This window comes from Argopecten irradians, chromosome 14, assembly GCF_041381155.1.
Source record: "Argopecten irradians isolate NY chromosome 14, Ai_NY, whole genome shotgun sequence".
Classification (NCBI taxonomy): Eukaryota; Metazoa; Mollusca; class Bivalvia; order Pectinida; family Pectinidae; genus Argopecten; species Argopecten irradians.
Window position 1 is genome coordinate 35249631 of NC_091147.1, and position 16941 is coordinate 35266571.

General features: G+C 34.7%; 1 protein-coding gene across 4 annotated transcripts; it reads right to left on the bottom strand.

The window, feature by feature from the left end:
• Positions 1-6572: 6572 nt before the first annotated feature.
• Positions 6573-16903, bottom strand: LOC138308248 (signal peptidase complex subunit 2-like). 4 transcript variants are annotated; one of them, XM_069249237.1, is made up of 7 exons: positions 16806-16829; positions 16132-16200; positions 14035-14058; positions 10455-10538; positions 9834-9994; positions 9036-9170; positions 6573-8686 (listed from the first exon to the last, which is right to left on the bottom strand). In XM_069249237.1, the coding sequence occupies exons 1-7, from the start codon at positions 16812-16814 to the stop codon at positions 8503-8505; spliced, it is 666 nt and encodes a 221-aa protein (XP_069105338.1). In that variant the 5' UTR covers positions 16815-16829; the 3' UTR covers positions 6573-8502. The 4 variants fall into 4 exon arrangements, with proteins under 4 accessions (XP_069105338.1, XP_069105340.1, XP_069105339.1 ...); XM_069249239.1 differs by lacking the exon at positions 16132-16200 and having other exon boundaries at positions 16806-16903; XM_069249238.1 differs by lacking the exon at positions 14035-14058 and having other exon boundaries at positions 16806-16855.
• Positions 16904-16941: the final 38 nt, after the last annotated feature.

Sequence of the window (16941 nt, forward strand, 5' to 3'; positions counted from 1 at the left end):
TGTGTTTTACTTTTATTATTTTGATTTACAAATGTATCTAGGTAAATATATGAAATGAATTAATCGTAACGTCTTCTTCCTCATTTTACAACATGACATTACATTATACTTTTACATTACCTACTGTTAACATTCTTATTTTAGCATAGTAAAGTCTTACCGCAAATACCTGAAATACACGTTTTCAAAATTTAGCGCTGTACATGAATTAGAGCTTTGAAGATAACGCGAAAAGCGAAGAAATAAAATTACCGCTAAAATAAATAAATTTACAGTATTGCATTTACTGATGCATCTTTGGGGGAAATAACGCTTTCCCTTCAGGAGCGTCTGAATGTTGGACCTGATTCTAGTATGGTTTACAATTTGTCATAATTACATATGGATATCATGTTAGATATTTTTGGAGCAAACTTAAAAGCGGTTAGATATTAATGTATTTTGATTGTTTGTATTCCATTAAAAAGATAACGGCTGTAAAAGGTACGTGGGAAATAACCAAGCAAACAGTTTTTTTAAATGCTTAGTGCAAGCTAGACATTAGAAATAACACAATACCGTGTATTGTTTTTGGTATGCATTTACAAAAATCAATGGTTTCACTATAAGACACTTTTACACACCAAGATTGATTGAATGATGATGCATATCGTATTTTATACTAAAAACATATAAATAACATAGTGTAGCTCAGACTAAAGTGGTTTTATAAACGGTGCCTGCACTTTTATAAATATGTGTTACATCTGCCATGCAAATGCACGTGTCGGCCCAAACAGGCACGTGCCACAGTGTTGTGTTTTGGCTTACGTTCTAAATTACATTTAAGGTTTTTACAGACACGTCTGGCCGTAATTATCAAATTTTCTATATAAGCGAAAGAAAATTGATTTGAAGTGTGAGCGCCATGTCAAGATGTAAACACGAGTTTGTACACAACACATGGCCGGGGACCAGATGTGCCTCGGAGGAAAAAAAGATGAGGGTAGGAGGGAGGGGGATAGCGAAGAGTTGTTGTGAGGGAATCAAATAGCAGATGTAGAAATGTGTAGTAGTAACAAGAAAAGAGGGTCTGGAAGGGATCGAAGGGAGAGTAAAAAAGAAGGTTAAAGGTGTTGTGTAGTCTAATTGATAAATAAAATACTCAACGCCATCGATATCTTCACAGCAACACATGTATTCAGATAACTGCAAGACCCGGATGGGATCATACATTTTACAGATTGAACAATACATACGGAACGCACTATCATAACATACGGAACGCACTACTATAGCATATACAACAAAAAGAGGGTTAAAGAGATCAAGGGTAGCGGAGGATCGAAGGCAGGATAATAAATGGAGTTTAGTGTAACAGATATAAGTAATTTGGATCAGAGGGAGGATAACAAATGAGGTTTAGAGTAACAGATATAAGTAATTTGGATCAGGGGGATGATAATAAATGAGGTTTAGAGTAACAGATATAAGTAATTTGGATCAGAGGGAGGATAATAAATGAGGTTTAGAGTAACAGATATTAGTAAATTGGATCAGAGGGAGGATAATAAATGAGGTTTAGAGTAACAGATATAAGTAATCTGGATCAGAGGGAGGATAATAAATGAGGTTTAGAGTAACAGATATAAGTAATTTGGATCAGAGGGAGGATAATAAATGAGGTTTAGTGTAACAGATATAAGTAATTTGGATCAGAGGGAGGATAATAAATGAGGTTTAGAGTAACAGATATAAGTAATCTGGATCAGAGGGATGATAATAAATGAGGTTTACAGTAACAGATAGAAGTAATCTGGATCAGAGGGATGATAATAAATGAGGTTTAGAGTAACAGATAGAAGTAATCTGGATCAGAGGGAGGATAATACATGAGGTTTAGAGTAACAGATATAAGTAATTTGGATCAGAGGGAGGATAATAAATGAGGTTTAGAGTAACAGATATAAGTTATTTGGATCAGAGGGAGGATAATAAATGAGGTTTAAAGTAACAGTTATAAGTAATTTGGATCAGAGGGAGGATAATAAATGAGGTTTAGAGTAACAGATATAAGTGATTTGGATCCGAGGGAGGATAATAAATGAAGTTTAGTGTAACAGTTATAAGTAATTTGGATCAGAGGGAGGATAATAAATGAGGTTTAGAGTAACAGATATAAGTGATTTGGATCAGAGGGAGGATAATAAATGAGGTTTAGAGTAACAGATATAAGTAATTTGGATCAGAGGGATGATAATAAATGAGGTTAGGAGTAACAGATATAAGTAATTTGGATCTGAGGGAGGATAATAAATGAGGTTTAGAGTAACAGATATAAGTAATTTGGATCAGAGGGAGGATAATAAATGAGGTTTAGAGTAACAGATATAAGTAATTTGGATCAGAGGGAGGATAATAAATGAGGTTTAGTGTAACAGATATAAGTAATCTGGATCAGAGGGAAGATAATAAATGAGGTTAAGTGTAACAGATATAAGTAATTTGGATCAGAGGGAAGATAATAAATGAGGTTTAGAGTAACAGATATTAGTAATTTGGATCAGAGGAAGCATAATAAATGAGGTTTAGTGTAACAGATATAAGTGATTTGGATCAGAGGGAGGATAATAAATGAGGTTTAGAGTAACAGATATAAGTAATTTGGATCAGAGGAAGCATAATAAATGAGGTTTAGTGTAACAGATATAAGTGATTTGGATCAGAGGGAGGATAATAAATGAGGTTTAGAGTAACAGATATAAGTAATTTGGATCAGAGGGAGGATAATAAATGAGGTTTAGAGTAACAGATATAAGTAATCTGGATCAGAGGGAGGATAATAAATGAGGTTTAGAGTAACAGATAGAAGTAATTTGGATCAGAGGGAAGATAATAAATGAGGTTTAGAGTAACAGATATAAGTGATTTGGATCAGAGGGAAGATAATAAATGAGGTTTAGAGTAACAGATATAAGTGATTTGGATCAGAGGGAGGATAATAAATGAGGTTTAGAGTAACAGATAGAAGTAATTTGGATCAGAGGGAGCATAATAAATGAGGTTTAGAGTAACAGATATAAGTAATCTGGATCAGAGGGAGGATAATAAATGAGGTTTAGAGTAACAGATATAAGTAATCTGGATCAGAGGGATGATATTGGCGAATTGATTAAGGAAGAGAAAACGACAGAGTGATCGATTACGTTGGATAAAAGTGGAAGGTTAGAGGGAGTGTGATGAAAAAGCGAATGGTTATATGGGCTATTGATACAATGTAAAGGGTTAGAGGGAAGAGGAAACGAAATAAAGTACGATTACATGGGCTATACGTGGACAGTTAGAGGGAGGGGAACGGATCAACCAATGGTTATAATGGGCTAATAGTGGAGGTTTGGTGGAAGGGGAACGAAACATCGACCGGTTGCATTTGCTATTAGTGGACAGTTAGAGGGAGGGGAAATAAACAGCGAACGGTAACATGGGTTATTAGTGGGCAGTTCGCCCCTGTGAGGTAGGCTCTGGGCTCTGTCACCTGGTCGAGTCTATAAAAGTGGTAGTTTCTGTTCCTGTTTAGCGCTCAGTATGCGGGGAGTGGGACGACTGGTTCGCCTGTTGTCAGTATAATGTGACCGGGTGGGGTATGTTGCTTGGTGTCTTCGGCGGCGTGCTTCAGTGATATAGCACTATAAAAAGGGTAAAAGTTCCACTATACAAGAAGACACAACATGAATATACCGCAGTCTCCCAAAACACGCACCCCACTCAAACATACACGTAACACATTGTATACATGGAAGGCCGTCTTTACACGACCATAGCTGTTAATATGACGTTAATTAATCAAACAAACAAACAAACAAGGGAACGAATCGAAGAAGTGAACGGGAATATGGGTTATTTGTGGACAGTTAGAGGGAAGGGAACGAAACACCGAACGGTTATATGGGTTATTAGTGGACAGTTAGAGGGAGGGAAACGAAACGGCCTACTAACAGCCAGGGCCATGTAGGAACGGCCTCCCAAGTATATGGTGTGTAGCGTGTTTTGGGACACTGCGGTATGTTCGTGTTGTCTCTTCTTTAATAGTGGAATTCTTGCCTTTTTGTAGTGTTATATCACTAAAGCATGTCACCGAAGATACGAAGCAACACCCCACCCGTCACATTATACTGACAATGGGCTAACCAGTCGTCCTACTCCATGTATATTGAGCGCTAAGCAGGAGCAGAAACTACCACTTTTGTAGACTTTGGTTTGTCTCGGCAGTGGACAGAACCCAGAGCCTACCTCACAATGGCAACCGCTCAACAGAAGGCCAAACAATAGAGGCGTTAGGAAGAAGATACAATTCTTAACTTAACTGCCTGTTACGATCTTGCAAAGGGGGCTACAGGTACAATTCTAACGCCCTTCAGAGAACGGTTACATGGGATACAGGTAAAAGGTAGAAAGAGAAGAAGATGAAGAAGCGGCTGGATAAACAAAATTGAAGGATTAAAGGGAGGAAAGGATTGGAATAGTGACCGACTGAAGGGTTAGTTACAACTCTAAAGAAAAGCATGCCTGAATTGTATAGTGGTACAAGTGTACACTGTTCGTATAATATTATGTACTCGTGTTCGTTTTGTGTGTCTTGATAAAGGGGTAGGTCGCCTCGAAAATTTTACTTTTTTGTCCACACGTTTGGAATAACTTCTGTGTCCCATATTTACCATTTGAAGTAGATTTCTAATTCCTATCTAGAGACTTATGTTTGATAAGATACCTTATCATCTGGAAAATCCTGTTGATATTACTTTTTTTGACCCCTGAATGGTACAGTAATACTACAATTTAGGGCATGCATGGAAGTATGTCTTTGAGTGGAATTGTGATCTTTGAGTATCTATACAGGTTGATAAAAATGTATGCTAACTATTTACAATGAAATCTTTGCCTGCGCGTGCCATAATGCTGTGTCTGCACGTGGCCCGTGTTACCGAGTACATATGCCTGGATTTCTGTTTTTTTTTACCTGTGGTTGCCTATGTTGGTTTAATCCAAACTCCATCTGCACCTCGTTTATAATAAAGAGGTATAAATACGCCATAATAATGATTTCTCCAAACATCACACAATATGGCAGAGTAATTTCTTCCCTCTGTTTCGTGTAATCTCAGGTTTGATAGCCGGTCTGTATATTATAATACATCATTTCCATGTTTTTCCGGATAAAACCTACAGAACTGGTTCTGTCTATTATATAAATCACACAACAAAGGATCGCCATAGCAGACATAGCGTGCCCTGGATGTTTGTTTGTGGAAAATAATCACCGATTTATTATGTAAACTTTACTTTGAGCAGGTGCACGCGTGAGACAATAGTGAAGTCGGATAAACAAGGGGCATGCACGTGCTAAACATGTGATCTTCTGATTAATATATAAAAGTACTTTATAATGGTAGTTTATGAATGTCTGCATATAACGGCATGAATGTTGTATTTTATTGTAATTATCATCTGAAAGTAAACGCATTACCATCATCTCGATAAGAAATTACATAAGTTTACTGCCAGATGCACAATATAACCGCAGAGTTCAGTATAGGTATCAAAACCAATCGCGATTCATAATATTTAATTAGTGTACTGTTGAACGATGTTTTCTGGAATTACGTTGTAATATAGGCTGAACGTTATTCAGTCTGCAATGTCTGTCAACCATTCCAGGCACATGTATACGTACATGTACATGCCTGAACGCAAATGGGTTTTAAAATACTTGATTAAAGATATTGTGAAAAAATATCACACATTTCAATAAATACAGGTTTGACAACTTCCGTATCTTTTATACGAACTTACAACTCGTATCCAATTGCAAGTAGGCTTTCAACTAAAATATTTCCTAACTTGAAAATGATGGTTGGAAGACTTAGTTAAGAAGGTGAACATCTCTAAAACGTTAAGAAAGAAATAATGTATCATTTCAACGGAAGTTTAAAAAAAATTTGTACAGCCCGTTTATCCGTTTATTTGATCATGTAATCTTGAAGTTAAGAATCTGCAATGTATTAGCATTCTGACATAACATGACCTAGAACTAGTATGGTTTAACCTATCTCCGGATATAGGGAAATGCATCGATGTGGCATTTCTTTTTAAAATCGGTGTCAAAATGGCCTTAACATATAAGCTGAAACAAGTTTATTAAAATCTTAATGGCCGTGCGGTAGGGCGTTAGAATTGTACCTGCTGTCCCTATTTCATGATCGTAAATGGCGACTTAATTTACGATCTATTTTTTCTCTTCTGTCTAACTAACTTTCTTCTTCCTAAAACCTCCCTTGATATCGTCTCACTTCTGTCCTTCGGTTGAACGCTCGCTCGCGAGTAGGCTCTGGGTTCTGTCCCCTGATCGAGACACCATAGTCTATAAAAGTGGTAGTTTCTGCTCCTACTTAGCACTCAGCATTAGGGAGTGGGACGACTGGTTCGCCCATTATGGTATAATGTGACCGGGTGTGGTGTGTTGCTGTGGATATCTTCGGCGGTAGGTCATTTTGCCAATCATTTAAAGAAGAGAAATGAAAATTTACGGACTGCAATTTAAATACACCAAGACTTTATTGTAAAATACAAACAATGACATTTCATACATGTATACGGCAATTTGGCCCAATGTTATCCCATTCACGTTCTACTACACTCAAACAATACATGATAATTTTCTACATCCTCAACAACATATAATAAACAAACCACTTGCTTTCACAATTCAGTTCAGTACTTGCTAATAATAATTTATGTTATACATAGGAATATGTCATAAACTCCTAGCCCATTTCTCTGTATCAAAGACTTGGTTTACTTGAAGTACAAAGTTTTGGATTCTTCCGCTTTAATTTTAAATTGATTCTCTGTAAAAACATGCATCCAAATTAAACATTGGAACTTTTATTTCTACTTAACATTCTTAATTAATAAGCGCAATTAATAACAACATTTCAGCACTCCCTTTAGTTTATTTGAGAAAGGTAATCTATGACCAGCTCGTACATGGTACTAAGTGAATTTTAAAAAAGGGCGATAACTCCAGTAAAACACCAATGTTACATGTTGCTTAATTACTTCTATTGCATTTCATGTCCCAATTATACAGTTGCATTTATTGACTTAGAGGATGTAATGTGTCATACATTCTACACTTCCACACAAACAATTCAAGCACCCCTTCATCACCCAAGGACAGGCTTTGGTTGTGGAGAAAATTCAGAGTTACAGGAAAAAAAGCATAAACCATCAGTCACTACCAGAAAATAGATAGGAAGCAGAGGTATCTATCCAGTAAGAACTGAACTATTACTGTGTTCTCTTCACTGTATAAACTCATGTATCCCTGAAATTTCATATGGACTAATATTTTCTTTGATTTGGAAGAGTCTAAATGTGTCCTCAGGGGTAATGAATTAAGGGACTAGATGTAGATTGGTGGTACCCTTGTGTACTCCGACTTTGCTCTTAAAGGCCCACTACCTTTCCGAAACGGCTTTTAATTTTTAAAATAGGAATGTGAAACGAGATCAATAATTTTGTAGAGTCGCAGAAGTTATTAACTATACGTTTACTAGCACACTTATCACCACCTTCAGAACTGTTTAATTAGAATAAATAAAATATTAATTTTCATAACGCGGGTCGTTTTATGTTTCCCCCTGTCGTCCTAAATGCCGCGCGGTAGTTGACTATCACTGCGCCAGACGGCAAAACAGCGAAATGAATTTCCACTGTTATCGTACATTAGACAGGAAATCTTGCATATGTTTGGTGTTGTAACCTCATCTTATGCCATCGATATATATTTTCTTTTGTTATTAATGTTTTTAAGAAACCTATAAATTTTGCTCCGGAAAGGTAGTGGCCCTTTAAAGTATGAAAATAACTTAAAAAGCATAAAACAATATCAAATGAATACTATTCTTCACTCAATATGTCTGCAGAACTAGATGGATCGTTTTTACATAGACCGAGCAGGTAATTATAAATGTATATTGTATTGTCCACTATGAACTTCATGTATGCATAAATGTTACAAGCTTTAGTCCTTTTTCTTAAATATAAACATGATCTGGACTCACTCGAACTCTCAATGTCATGGGGAATGACGCAAGCCAAAATTTAGTATCATGATACAATGCACAAAAATAGATAATATTACACAAAATATTTCATTTTTACTTCAAACTAGTATCTCATTCCACAACCCCCCCCCCCCCCCCCCCCCCCCCAAAAAAAAGCACTTGTATGACTAGTGTATCAACCATGGCACAGAAGACAGCCCCCAATTTATTTACTTGGGAAATGTATCAAACCACCAATATGACGCACAACTTTGAAGTCACCAAACAAAGAAGACCTTAATTTGAGTGGATCAAACCTTGACAAAATTCACACTCAGACTTAATCCAATAGCACACTTACACAACCTCAGAGACTGTCCTCTCTCACAAACTCAACATACAAGCAGATTGATGAAATTCACTCCTTGTGGCTTTGGGAGAGTTTAGCTTTTAAGATCCTGACTTCAGGCTCAAAACTGTTGTAGTTAAATGTGCCGTTTTCATCGAAGAAATTGCTGACACTTTTAGTAAAGTCCATGGAGCGTTCAATTTTTGTGGTTCCAGGTTTGACAGATATCTGGAGGTGGTACTGGTCATCATATCTAGGAAAAAAAGAATAGTTATGTTACATGTATAATGATTACCGTAGTTTATAAAAATTCTTCACTAGATCCAACACTGCCTGGTTTTCATTGACAAAGAATTATCTCCCCTGTAGTAGAGCACTAATTGTTTACTTCATCCAAACACTGTCTGGTTATTATTTACGAAGAGTTATCTCCCCTGCAGTAATGTTACTATTAATCGGTTTTAGTTCTACAAAGAGTTATCTCCCCTAGGGAACTGATATTGATTATCATGCTATTTTGATTACATTTACATTATTTTACTCACACCTTTAGTTAAGTTAATGATTGTAATTCATGGATATAATTAGTTAATTGAACTTACTTTTTGAGAGAAGATGATAGTTCCCAGACATCATCAGGTTCCAGTCCAGCTTCGTCTTTATCCAGGGCCACTAAGAATATGCCCCTCTCTATGTATGATGTGTACACGGTCAACACACCCATCAATACAAAGTATCTGCTTTAGTTAAGGGGCATCACACAAAAATTTTTTAAATACTTCAGTGACTTCATCTCTGATAAAATTCATTGCTTTCCAATATCAAAATATTAATACATATGACTGATACAACATGGTCAAACCTGTCTAAAATGACCATTTGAGACCGCAATAAAGTAGGTGGTCTTTATACAAAGGTGGTGTCCAGGTTTCATTGTACATGTACCTTAGTTATGGTGTCCTAATTAACAGTAGAAAATAAATTGTAGATATCAGCATGGTTTACACGATAAACCGAACTAGAAATATGTCTGTTAGACATTAAATGCTTGCTAACTACTTCCTAACCTAATTCCCAGTATGGAATCATCCACCGACACAGGTGTACGTAGCACTTTCTCTCATTATCCTTGGGACTATTGCAGAGAGATGGTTTATGCCCTTGGTGTATTGTACGAAATCTTTCCTTAACTTCATCAGTACTTTAAATGTGAGATTACTTTGAACTTTGTTGGAAGGTCAACATTATTAAGTTAGACAGAAATCTGGGTACAATTAAAGTCTTAAGACTGAATTTTCTCTGCGCTGGAAGGGAGACAACTCAGGCAAAATGTCTGTCTGTGCTGAAATCTAAAACAAAGGGAAGTAACTCTAATTATAAATATTGTAGTAAAAGGATACGATAAGACACAGATGATGAGGACTGGACGAGATTCCGGGAACGGTCGGATATAATCCCAAAGAAGGGCAAAGAAGGAGAAACCAACAGCCACGGAACAGATTAACAGGCGAAGGTCAAACAAGGTGTGGGACTCCTTCAGCTTAAAACCTTCCAGTATCACCTGTAATACAGTAGTTTCCATAAAAACCAAAAATTACACAGGTATAAGCCATAATTGTTATACTGACAAATCAAAAAGAGCTTTTAATATGTTATTCACAACCAAACATTACCAACATTTTGAGAATTACAACACTTGCATTTGCATATGGTAGCCTAAGGTCTTAGCCTTGGAAGTAATCATGAATAATGGCGGTAGATGTAACATGTATACTGTCAAAACTTATAATATTTATATTTACAGTGCAGTGAAATAAAACTCATTTGGTCAAATTCTGAGGCGATTGATTTTCACAAACCTTATAACATATGAAAAATGTGAATTTCAAGTTAAAATAAGTTGGTTTTTACTTTTTCCAAGGTGTTAACTGCAATTTCATTTCACATTTTTACAGTGTAAATAAATCTCCCATCCCACTACAATGGACAAATTTGAACATTCCCTATTGATGTAATCCTACCTTTTTTGCTCCATCGTCCAAAGCATTCTTTAAAGCTGCGGTATCCCATTTGTCTATCTTGACAGGCTTTTCATCCGCAGACCACTGTAAACAAATTAATGTATTAAATGAAAAATGTATGGTTTTTTTTTTAATTTGGACAATTCAAATGATTCTCATGTAATGATTGTATAAATTAACTTATGTCAATATTTCGTCTTTGTCATTGTATATAACAGAATTATCTCTCTTGTGGTAGCTATAAATTGTGACGTCATTAGTTTGTGAGCACAAATTATGTTGTATTCTCTGAAAAATATGAATTGATGTAGAGTTTCACTCATAAATACATGATGTCACATTTAATATCTACTCACAAGGACAGATAACTCTGTACTATGCAAATGCAAATATAAACAATCCTGAACTGCTGAAACATATTTTCAAATCATTAAAATATTTGAATTATGATATTATAAGACAACCTTGACCTAAAACACTATAATCAAATTTTCTCAAAATGCCTCAAATAATAGAAATTTAAATGCATGCATGTAATTTATCATGATCAAAGAGCATCAAATATTTTTTAAATATCTTATATATACATGTAATATTATGCATCATATCGAACTATTTCATATGCATCAATTGCCAGTGATTTTTCAGGGTATTTTGGGAAAAAAGTTTTGGTAACAAATTGGGAATTTTTAATTGCAAAAAGAGCAGTCTTGGGAAAAGTTACCCATTACTGAACATGGTATTAAAAGTGATAAGATATTGTAAAACTGTAAACTGTTTTATTTTATCAAAAGGTGACAACAATTACAACAGTTTCAGAGTAGTTTGTTTTTAGATTACTGTATTTTTGCGTGTATGGTGCACGCTTTTTTTCATAATTTATCAAGTGAAAAGTTCGGGGTGCGCACTATACGGGTAAACAACGATGGGGGTGATATCCAGGTTTTATTTGTTTTTCAGTAATTTGATTTGGGAATTTTTCATAATATTGTAATTGGGGAAAAAATAGGGGGTTTGGCTTTGGAAATGAAACAGCTGTATATGAAAATTGACAAATTTTCATATACAGCTTATTAACGTCTTTACACAATTTATAAGCCAAATATTAATTCAATCTAGAAGTAACATAATTTACAAATGAAATTTAAATAAAATTATACAGAAGAACCAACTGAACAAAATTAATCCATACATTATTGAATTATTATTGAGAGAATTCAATTGATATTTATGTATACATTTCTACAGGTGAAAAATAATGTAACATATGTAAATATTATGGTCTTTAATTTAAAGATACTTAAAGAAACTCTATCACCAAAAATTTATTTTTCCTTGATTCCAGACTTGTGCAGGTAATTAGATAACATATCAGAGTTACCAGCAGTGACTGATTGTAATTGACATGTAATCACAAGCCCTCGACCTCTGAGTTGCCGAGTTCAAATCCCAAGTAAGGCATTTGCTATATGAAGAACTGACAGTTCAAATCAGTAGCTTCTGTGCGTGACTTAACTGGCATTAATAAACCTGTCAGCACCAAGATAGTGTAATAAAGGGAAGTAACTCTGATAGATCCGATAATCAAGTGATATACCGTATTTGACCCAATATCAATTTCACTTGCTTTGAATTAAATGCAGACTGAAAATATGAAAGTTTTGTTACTGATTTCTTTGCAAATTGATTTATGGCTTTCTAGAATAATTTTATGAAAGGCAAGTCCAAATTTGTTTCTATTTTTTAAGAGCCCTGGGCACTTATTGGGAAGAATACGGTACCTACTAAAACTTTCTAATTCTTATGAATGTTTATTAACTCAGATACTGTATTTTCCCTGTTAAGAGCGCCTCCTCTAATTAGGGCGCCCCCACGTTTTTTGCTGAAAAAATCAACTAATTTCATACAATTTTTGTGCCAGATTGTGACGATTTGTCTTTGCAGACGCTAATAAAATACTGTTTCACATCAATCTGATGCTTAACAGATATCTGATCAGCTATAAATTTATTGCATTGGGCAACTTAGGACATCTTTGTCAAGTATTTACATATAGAAACAGCGAGAATGCCAAGTTCAAAACAAAACGTGTCACTTGAATGCCCCACACACATACAGTGGAAATTGGTTGATACGAACTCGGATAATTTGACAACCCGGCTTATACGAAGTACTTTGCCGGTCCCGGCCGAATTCCCTCTTTATCTTTGTTTAAGAACTCGGATAATTCAAATTTGGAAAACTCGAAGAACTCGGATAATACAAAGTAAATTTTGGATCCGAATGACAAAAATCATACATAAAATGTTCTTATAACTTGAAATGAGATTTTTTGGACAACGTGTTTGCCAAAAATGCTGATTTTTTTCTCCATAAATCTGCTGTAGAACAGCATTTCAAAATATATATCTCGTTTTATTGTTATAATTTTGCAACTACAATCGGCGATCTCTCTTGTTCACATCATTTTAAGCCATGGAACTGGTCTTACTAAGTAAAGAGATCGTCAGTAGACATGATAACTCACTTAATTAGAACACTCGGATAACTCGAAGTTTTATCTCGGTCCCTTAGAGTTCATATTAACCGAGTTCCACTGTATGGATGAAGACTAACTGGCAACAATATTTTAGCGATGTCTATACAGTTTTTATGAAAACTTCTGTATATCTATGATAAAGGTCCTAAATAACATGAATGTTATCATTTCTAAGCATTTTATTGTGTACTCTTGTCGGTATTTCCCATCTGCCACAAAACGAAAGTAGTGATCGAAAGCACCGTCCGCCATTTTATGTACGCATGGTAAACAAACGGGCTAGCATGAAATGCCAAAATTCCGTGAAACAGACATATTTAACCAATGTTTAATACTTCTGGTGCATACATTTCTTCATAATTATGTAATTTCAATACTTACTTGACATCAAAATGTAAGTTGGTTATAGCAAGTTTCAGAAAAAAACGAAACTAAAAGCAAGATGACTATAGTCTGTTTCAGAAAAAAACATCTAAAAATGGTCTCAAATAACGGTGCCCCCCCCCCCCTAAGCCATTTACCCGCGCTGCATGGTGCCCTCATTAGGGAAAATACAGTAATATATGAGAGAATTTGAATGTACATATACTACCAAGGGCAATACTGTATCTATACACAAAACTTTCACCATTCACTATCAGATCTAGATGAACCAATGCCTCAAATTGGTCTTATATGTACTATATGTAAAGAGGAGATCACTCTGGGAATTGTCTTCTTCTACATGCTAAAATAAAATTTATAAAGCTGTCAACTCTCTCCTATGGCTTTGCTTCCCTAATGTTGTTAAAAATTATGAGCCAATCAAAATCAAATACTTAAAATAGTGGTAGGCCTTACTTGATTTGTTATCATAGGTTCAACACTGAAACTATTGCACTGGATCCATAATTCTTCTGCATTCAATTTGAGGTTGTCTAACTTGATAATATCTAAATATCTTTATTGTACTTTGAATTCCTGATTCATTAAAACATTATTATATTCCCATCACCAAATATTTGTTTTTAACATGCATGCATAGATATTTTAACCACTGACCCCTGCCTCTTCAGATTCTTTCTTCTGTGAAATGAAATAAAGAAAGAATTGGTCAACATCAGTCATACATGTATATATATATAGATTCAACAAGAAAATACCTCAACACACTGCTTTAACATTTAATTAATGTTTTGACCTCCACATTTAAGGTAGCCATTCATTACCATGTAATACTAAAATTGAATGACTTAAAGTGACTTGTTTTCAAATTAAACTGAAAGGACAAAGGCAACATTAGGATTCTAATATATATTACACTATAATGTTATGCAGATTGCAGTCTTTATTAAATATCTTTATTGAGGATAATATATATATATATCAGTCTGTATTAACTCCGTTACCCCCAATGACACATTTAAACTCTTCTAGTTCAAAGGCTGGAATAGTTCATTATGAGATTACAGGAGTAAATGAGTTAATTATGGCCCAATTAAATTTTCCAGATCATTTTTTTTTTTTTAATTTTTATAGATTTGAAATTGTCAATTGACAAATCTTAGATCTAAAGTTTGTAAAACAGCAAACAATACAAAAATGATAATAGAACATTAAATAAAAACAAAAATGGTTTATTGGTTGATATAAGTACATAACATGTATAGCGATCACAAGTCTGTTTTACAAAACCAGAATTAAATAAATTTCAAAAAGTATGAAAGTCCAATAAAGGACTCTAGATATTAATCAGCATGGTTGTGAAAGCGAGAATCACAGCAATTTAATTACATGTATGAAATTTGAAATGTAAGATTTAACATGTTCACGCAAAAGTATCAAAAACTGTTAATCTCATTATATATATATGTACAAACATTAAAAAAATCTGAATGCTTAATAAGACAATTAGTACAAATAAAGTGATTAGTGAAAAGAAATTATAAATATTAAAATTTCCATTAATGAACACAATTCCACAAAGTGACATTTGTTTAAGGAAGCCAGCAAAACCACAGGGACTTGTAACGTAGGTTGTGAGAAAGTCTGCTGTGTATACATGTGTACTATGCACTATATAAAAGGACAAGGGAACCAACGACTCGCTTGGAAGAGGTACACCTGCCTCTACAAAAGTCGCCCATATTCCGTCAAACATGGATAAATATGTAGATATTTAATACCAATATATTCTTAAATAAATTTTCGACGTGGAAAAAAAACTTCAAACACGAAATAATATATTAACATACCTTTATTTCACTATGAACGTGGAAAATGCAGTCAGATATCACCGATGTTGTTTTGCCTGTCCAGTAAAATCTAGGTCAAAAGCACTCATATTCCCTTGTAACAAATTTTGAATGCATTCATTTCACTTTCTGGTGATATTTTCCCATTGCAAATACAAATAGGCTATCTCTGATAACTCTTTCATTAATCCAATCCAACAGCTAAGCGAGGAATCACACTTTTTTTTTATCCAGGCACTTGACTCTTGTTCGTATAATCCGCCATATTGTAATTGATGATGGGTACCTTTTTCGTGTACTCGCCCTTACCCGATACTGCACTGAAATTCTGTACCCAGACTCTGTATAAATTAAGTTTCACTGTTTAAGTTCTTAGAAGAACCTTTATTTGAGATGTATGCATCATTAGTTGAAGAATCTAACTTAAATGGAGACTCTAATGTTGTACTTGACCGTTACCAGATTGATATTGTAGCTTTTAGTGTACAGACACCGGGTATATGGTGTTTCCAGTCCGGGTCCGGGTATGGGGTACACAATATCCACACAAACGCTTTTAACCTAGATTTCAGTGGACATGCAAAACGACATCGGTGATATCTGACCGCATTTTCCACGTTCATAGCGAAATAAAGGTATGTTAATATATTATTTCGTGTTTGAAGTTGTGTTTTCCATGTTGAAAATTTATTTAAGAATATATTGGTATTAAATATGTAGCATATTTATCCATGTTTGACGGAATATGGGCAACTTTTGTAGAGGCAGGTGTACCTCTTCCAAGAGAGTCGTTGGTTCCCTTGTCCTTTTATATAGTATATATATAGTACACATGTATACACAGCAGACTTTCTCACAACCTACGTTACAAGTCCCTGTGAGCAAAACGCAGACTAAAAGGTACCTTATACACAAGTCTTCCAAACAAGGACAGAAACTGATATTTAAATATAGTCGAAAAAAAGGATTCCACCTAATAGAAGAAAAGTTTATTTAAGTGATCACCATAATTTATGATTATCACACCAAAAAAGAAAACAAAGGCAAATTAAGCTTTTAGAATATAGATAATACAAAATATTACATGTGTATTTAATAATAGATCAGAAACATACTGAAGACATTTTTTTTCTGATCATTCATCAATGTATATTTTGTCCATTTTTTTTGCATTTTATTTCAATTTATTCAATACGTACATTCAAAACTTGAAAAGACAATGGATTATGATCAGAGAAGTACAGATACAGCAATGTGTGTGTAACACTGACCTGGAGGAAGGGGGTGGCAAAATGTGTGTCAAATATATGACAGTCTAAATTTTAAGTTAACCATGACTGTCAAAACTGAGCTGTTTGTTGTTTTAGCCATACATCAAAGTCCTACACAATCGAAATGCACAGCTAAATTAGCAAATGTCTGAATGCCGGTTTGGTACCGGGTTTTTCACATATGGTAGGTAGTTTGACATGTTGCTATCCGGCACTACATAGTGTCTACATTTTCTTTGCCGGGGAGAAGAGATAACTGTTGTTGTCAGATGAGGCTAAGGACAAACAAACATGAACGTAAACATACCTGAGCCATTTTAAACGTCAAATAACCAGTGTACCCTCTTTGGTTTTCAACAGCTGCCAAACCAAAACCGGAAGTACACGTTATAATAGTCGCAATACGAAAATATTCTAAAATAAGATACTTAGTTTTATATCTT

Coding starts and splice junctions, on each gene's coding strand:
- LOC138308248 (XM_069249237.1), bottom strand. Junction 14,059..16,131: donor TTGGAAGACTTGTGTATAAG/GTACCTTTTAGT, acceptor TTCATTTCACAG/AAGAAAGAATCTGAAGAGGC. Junction 10,539..14,034: donor AAGAATCTGAAGAGGCAGGG/GTCAGTGGTTAA, acceptor ATTTGTTTACAG/TGGTCTGCGGATGAAAAGCC.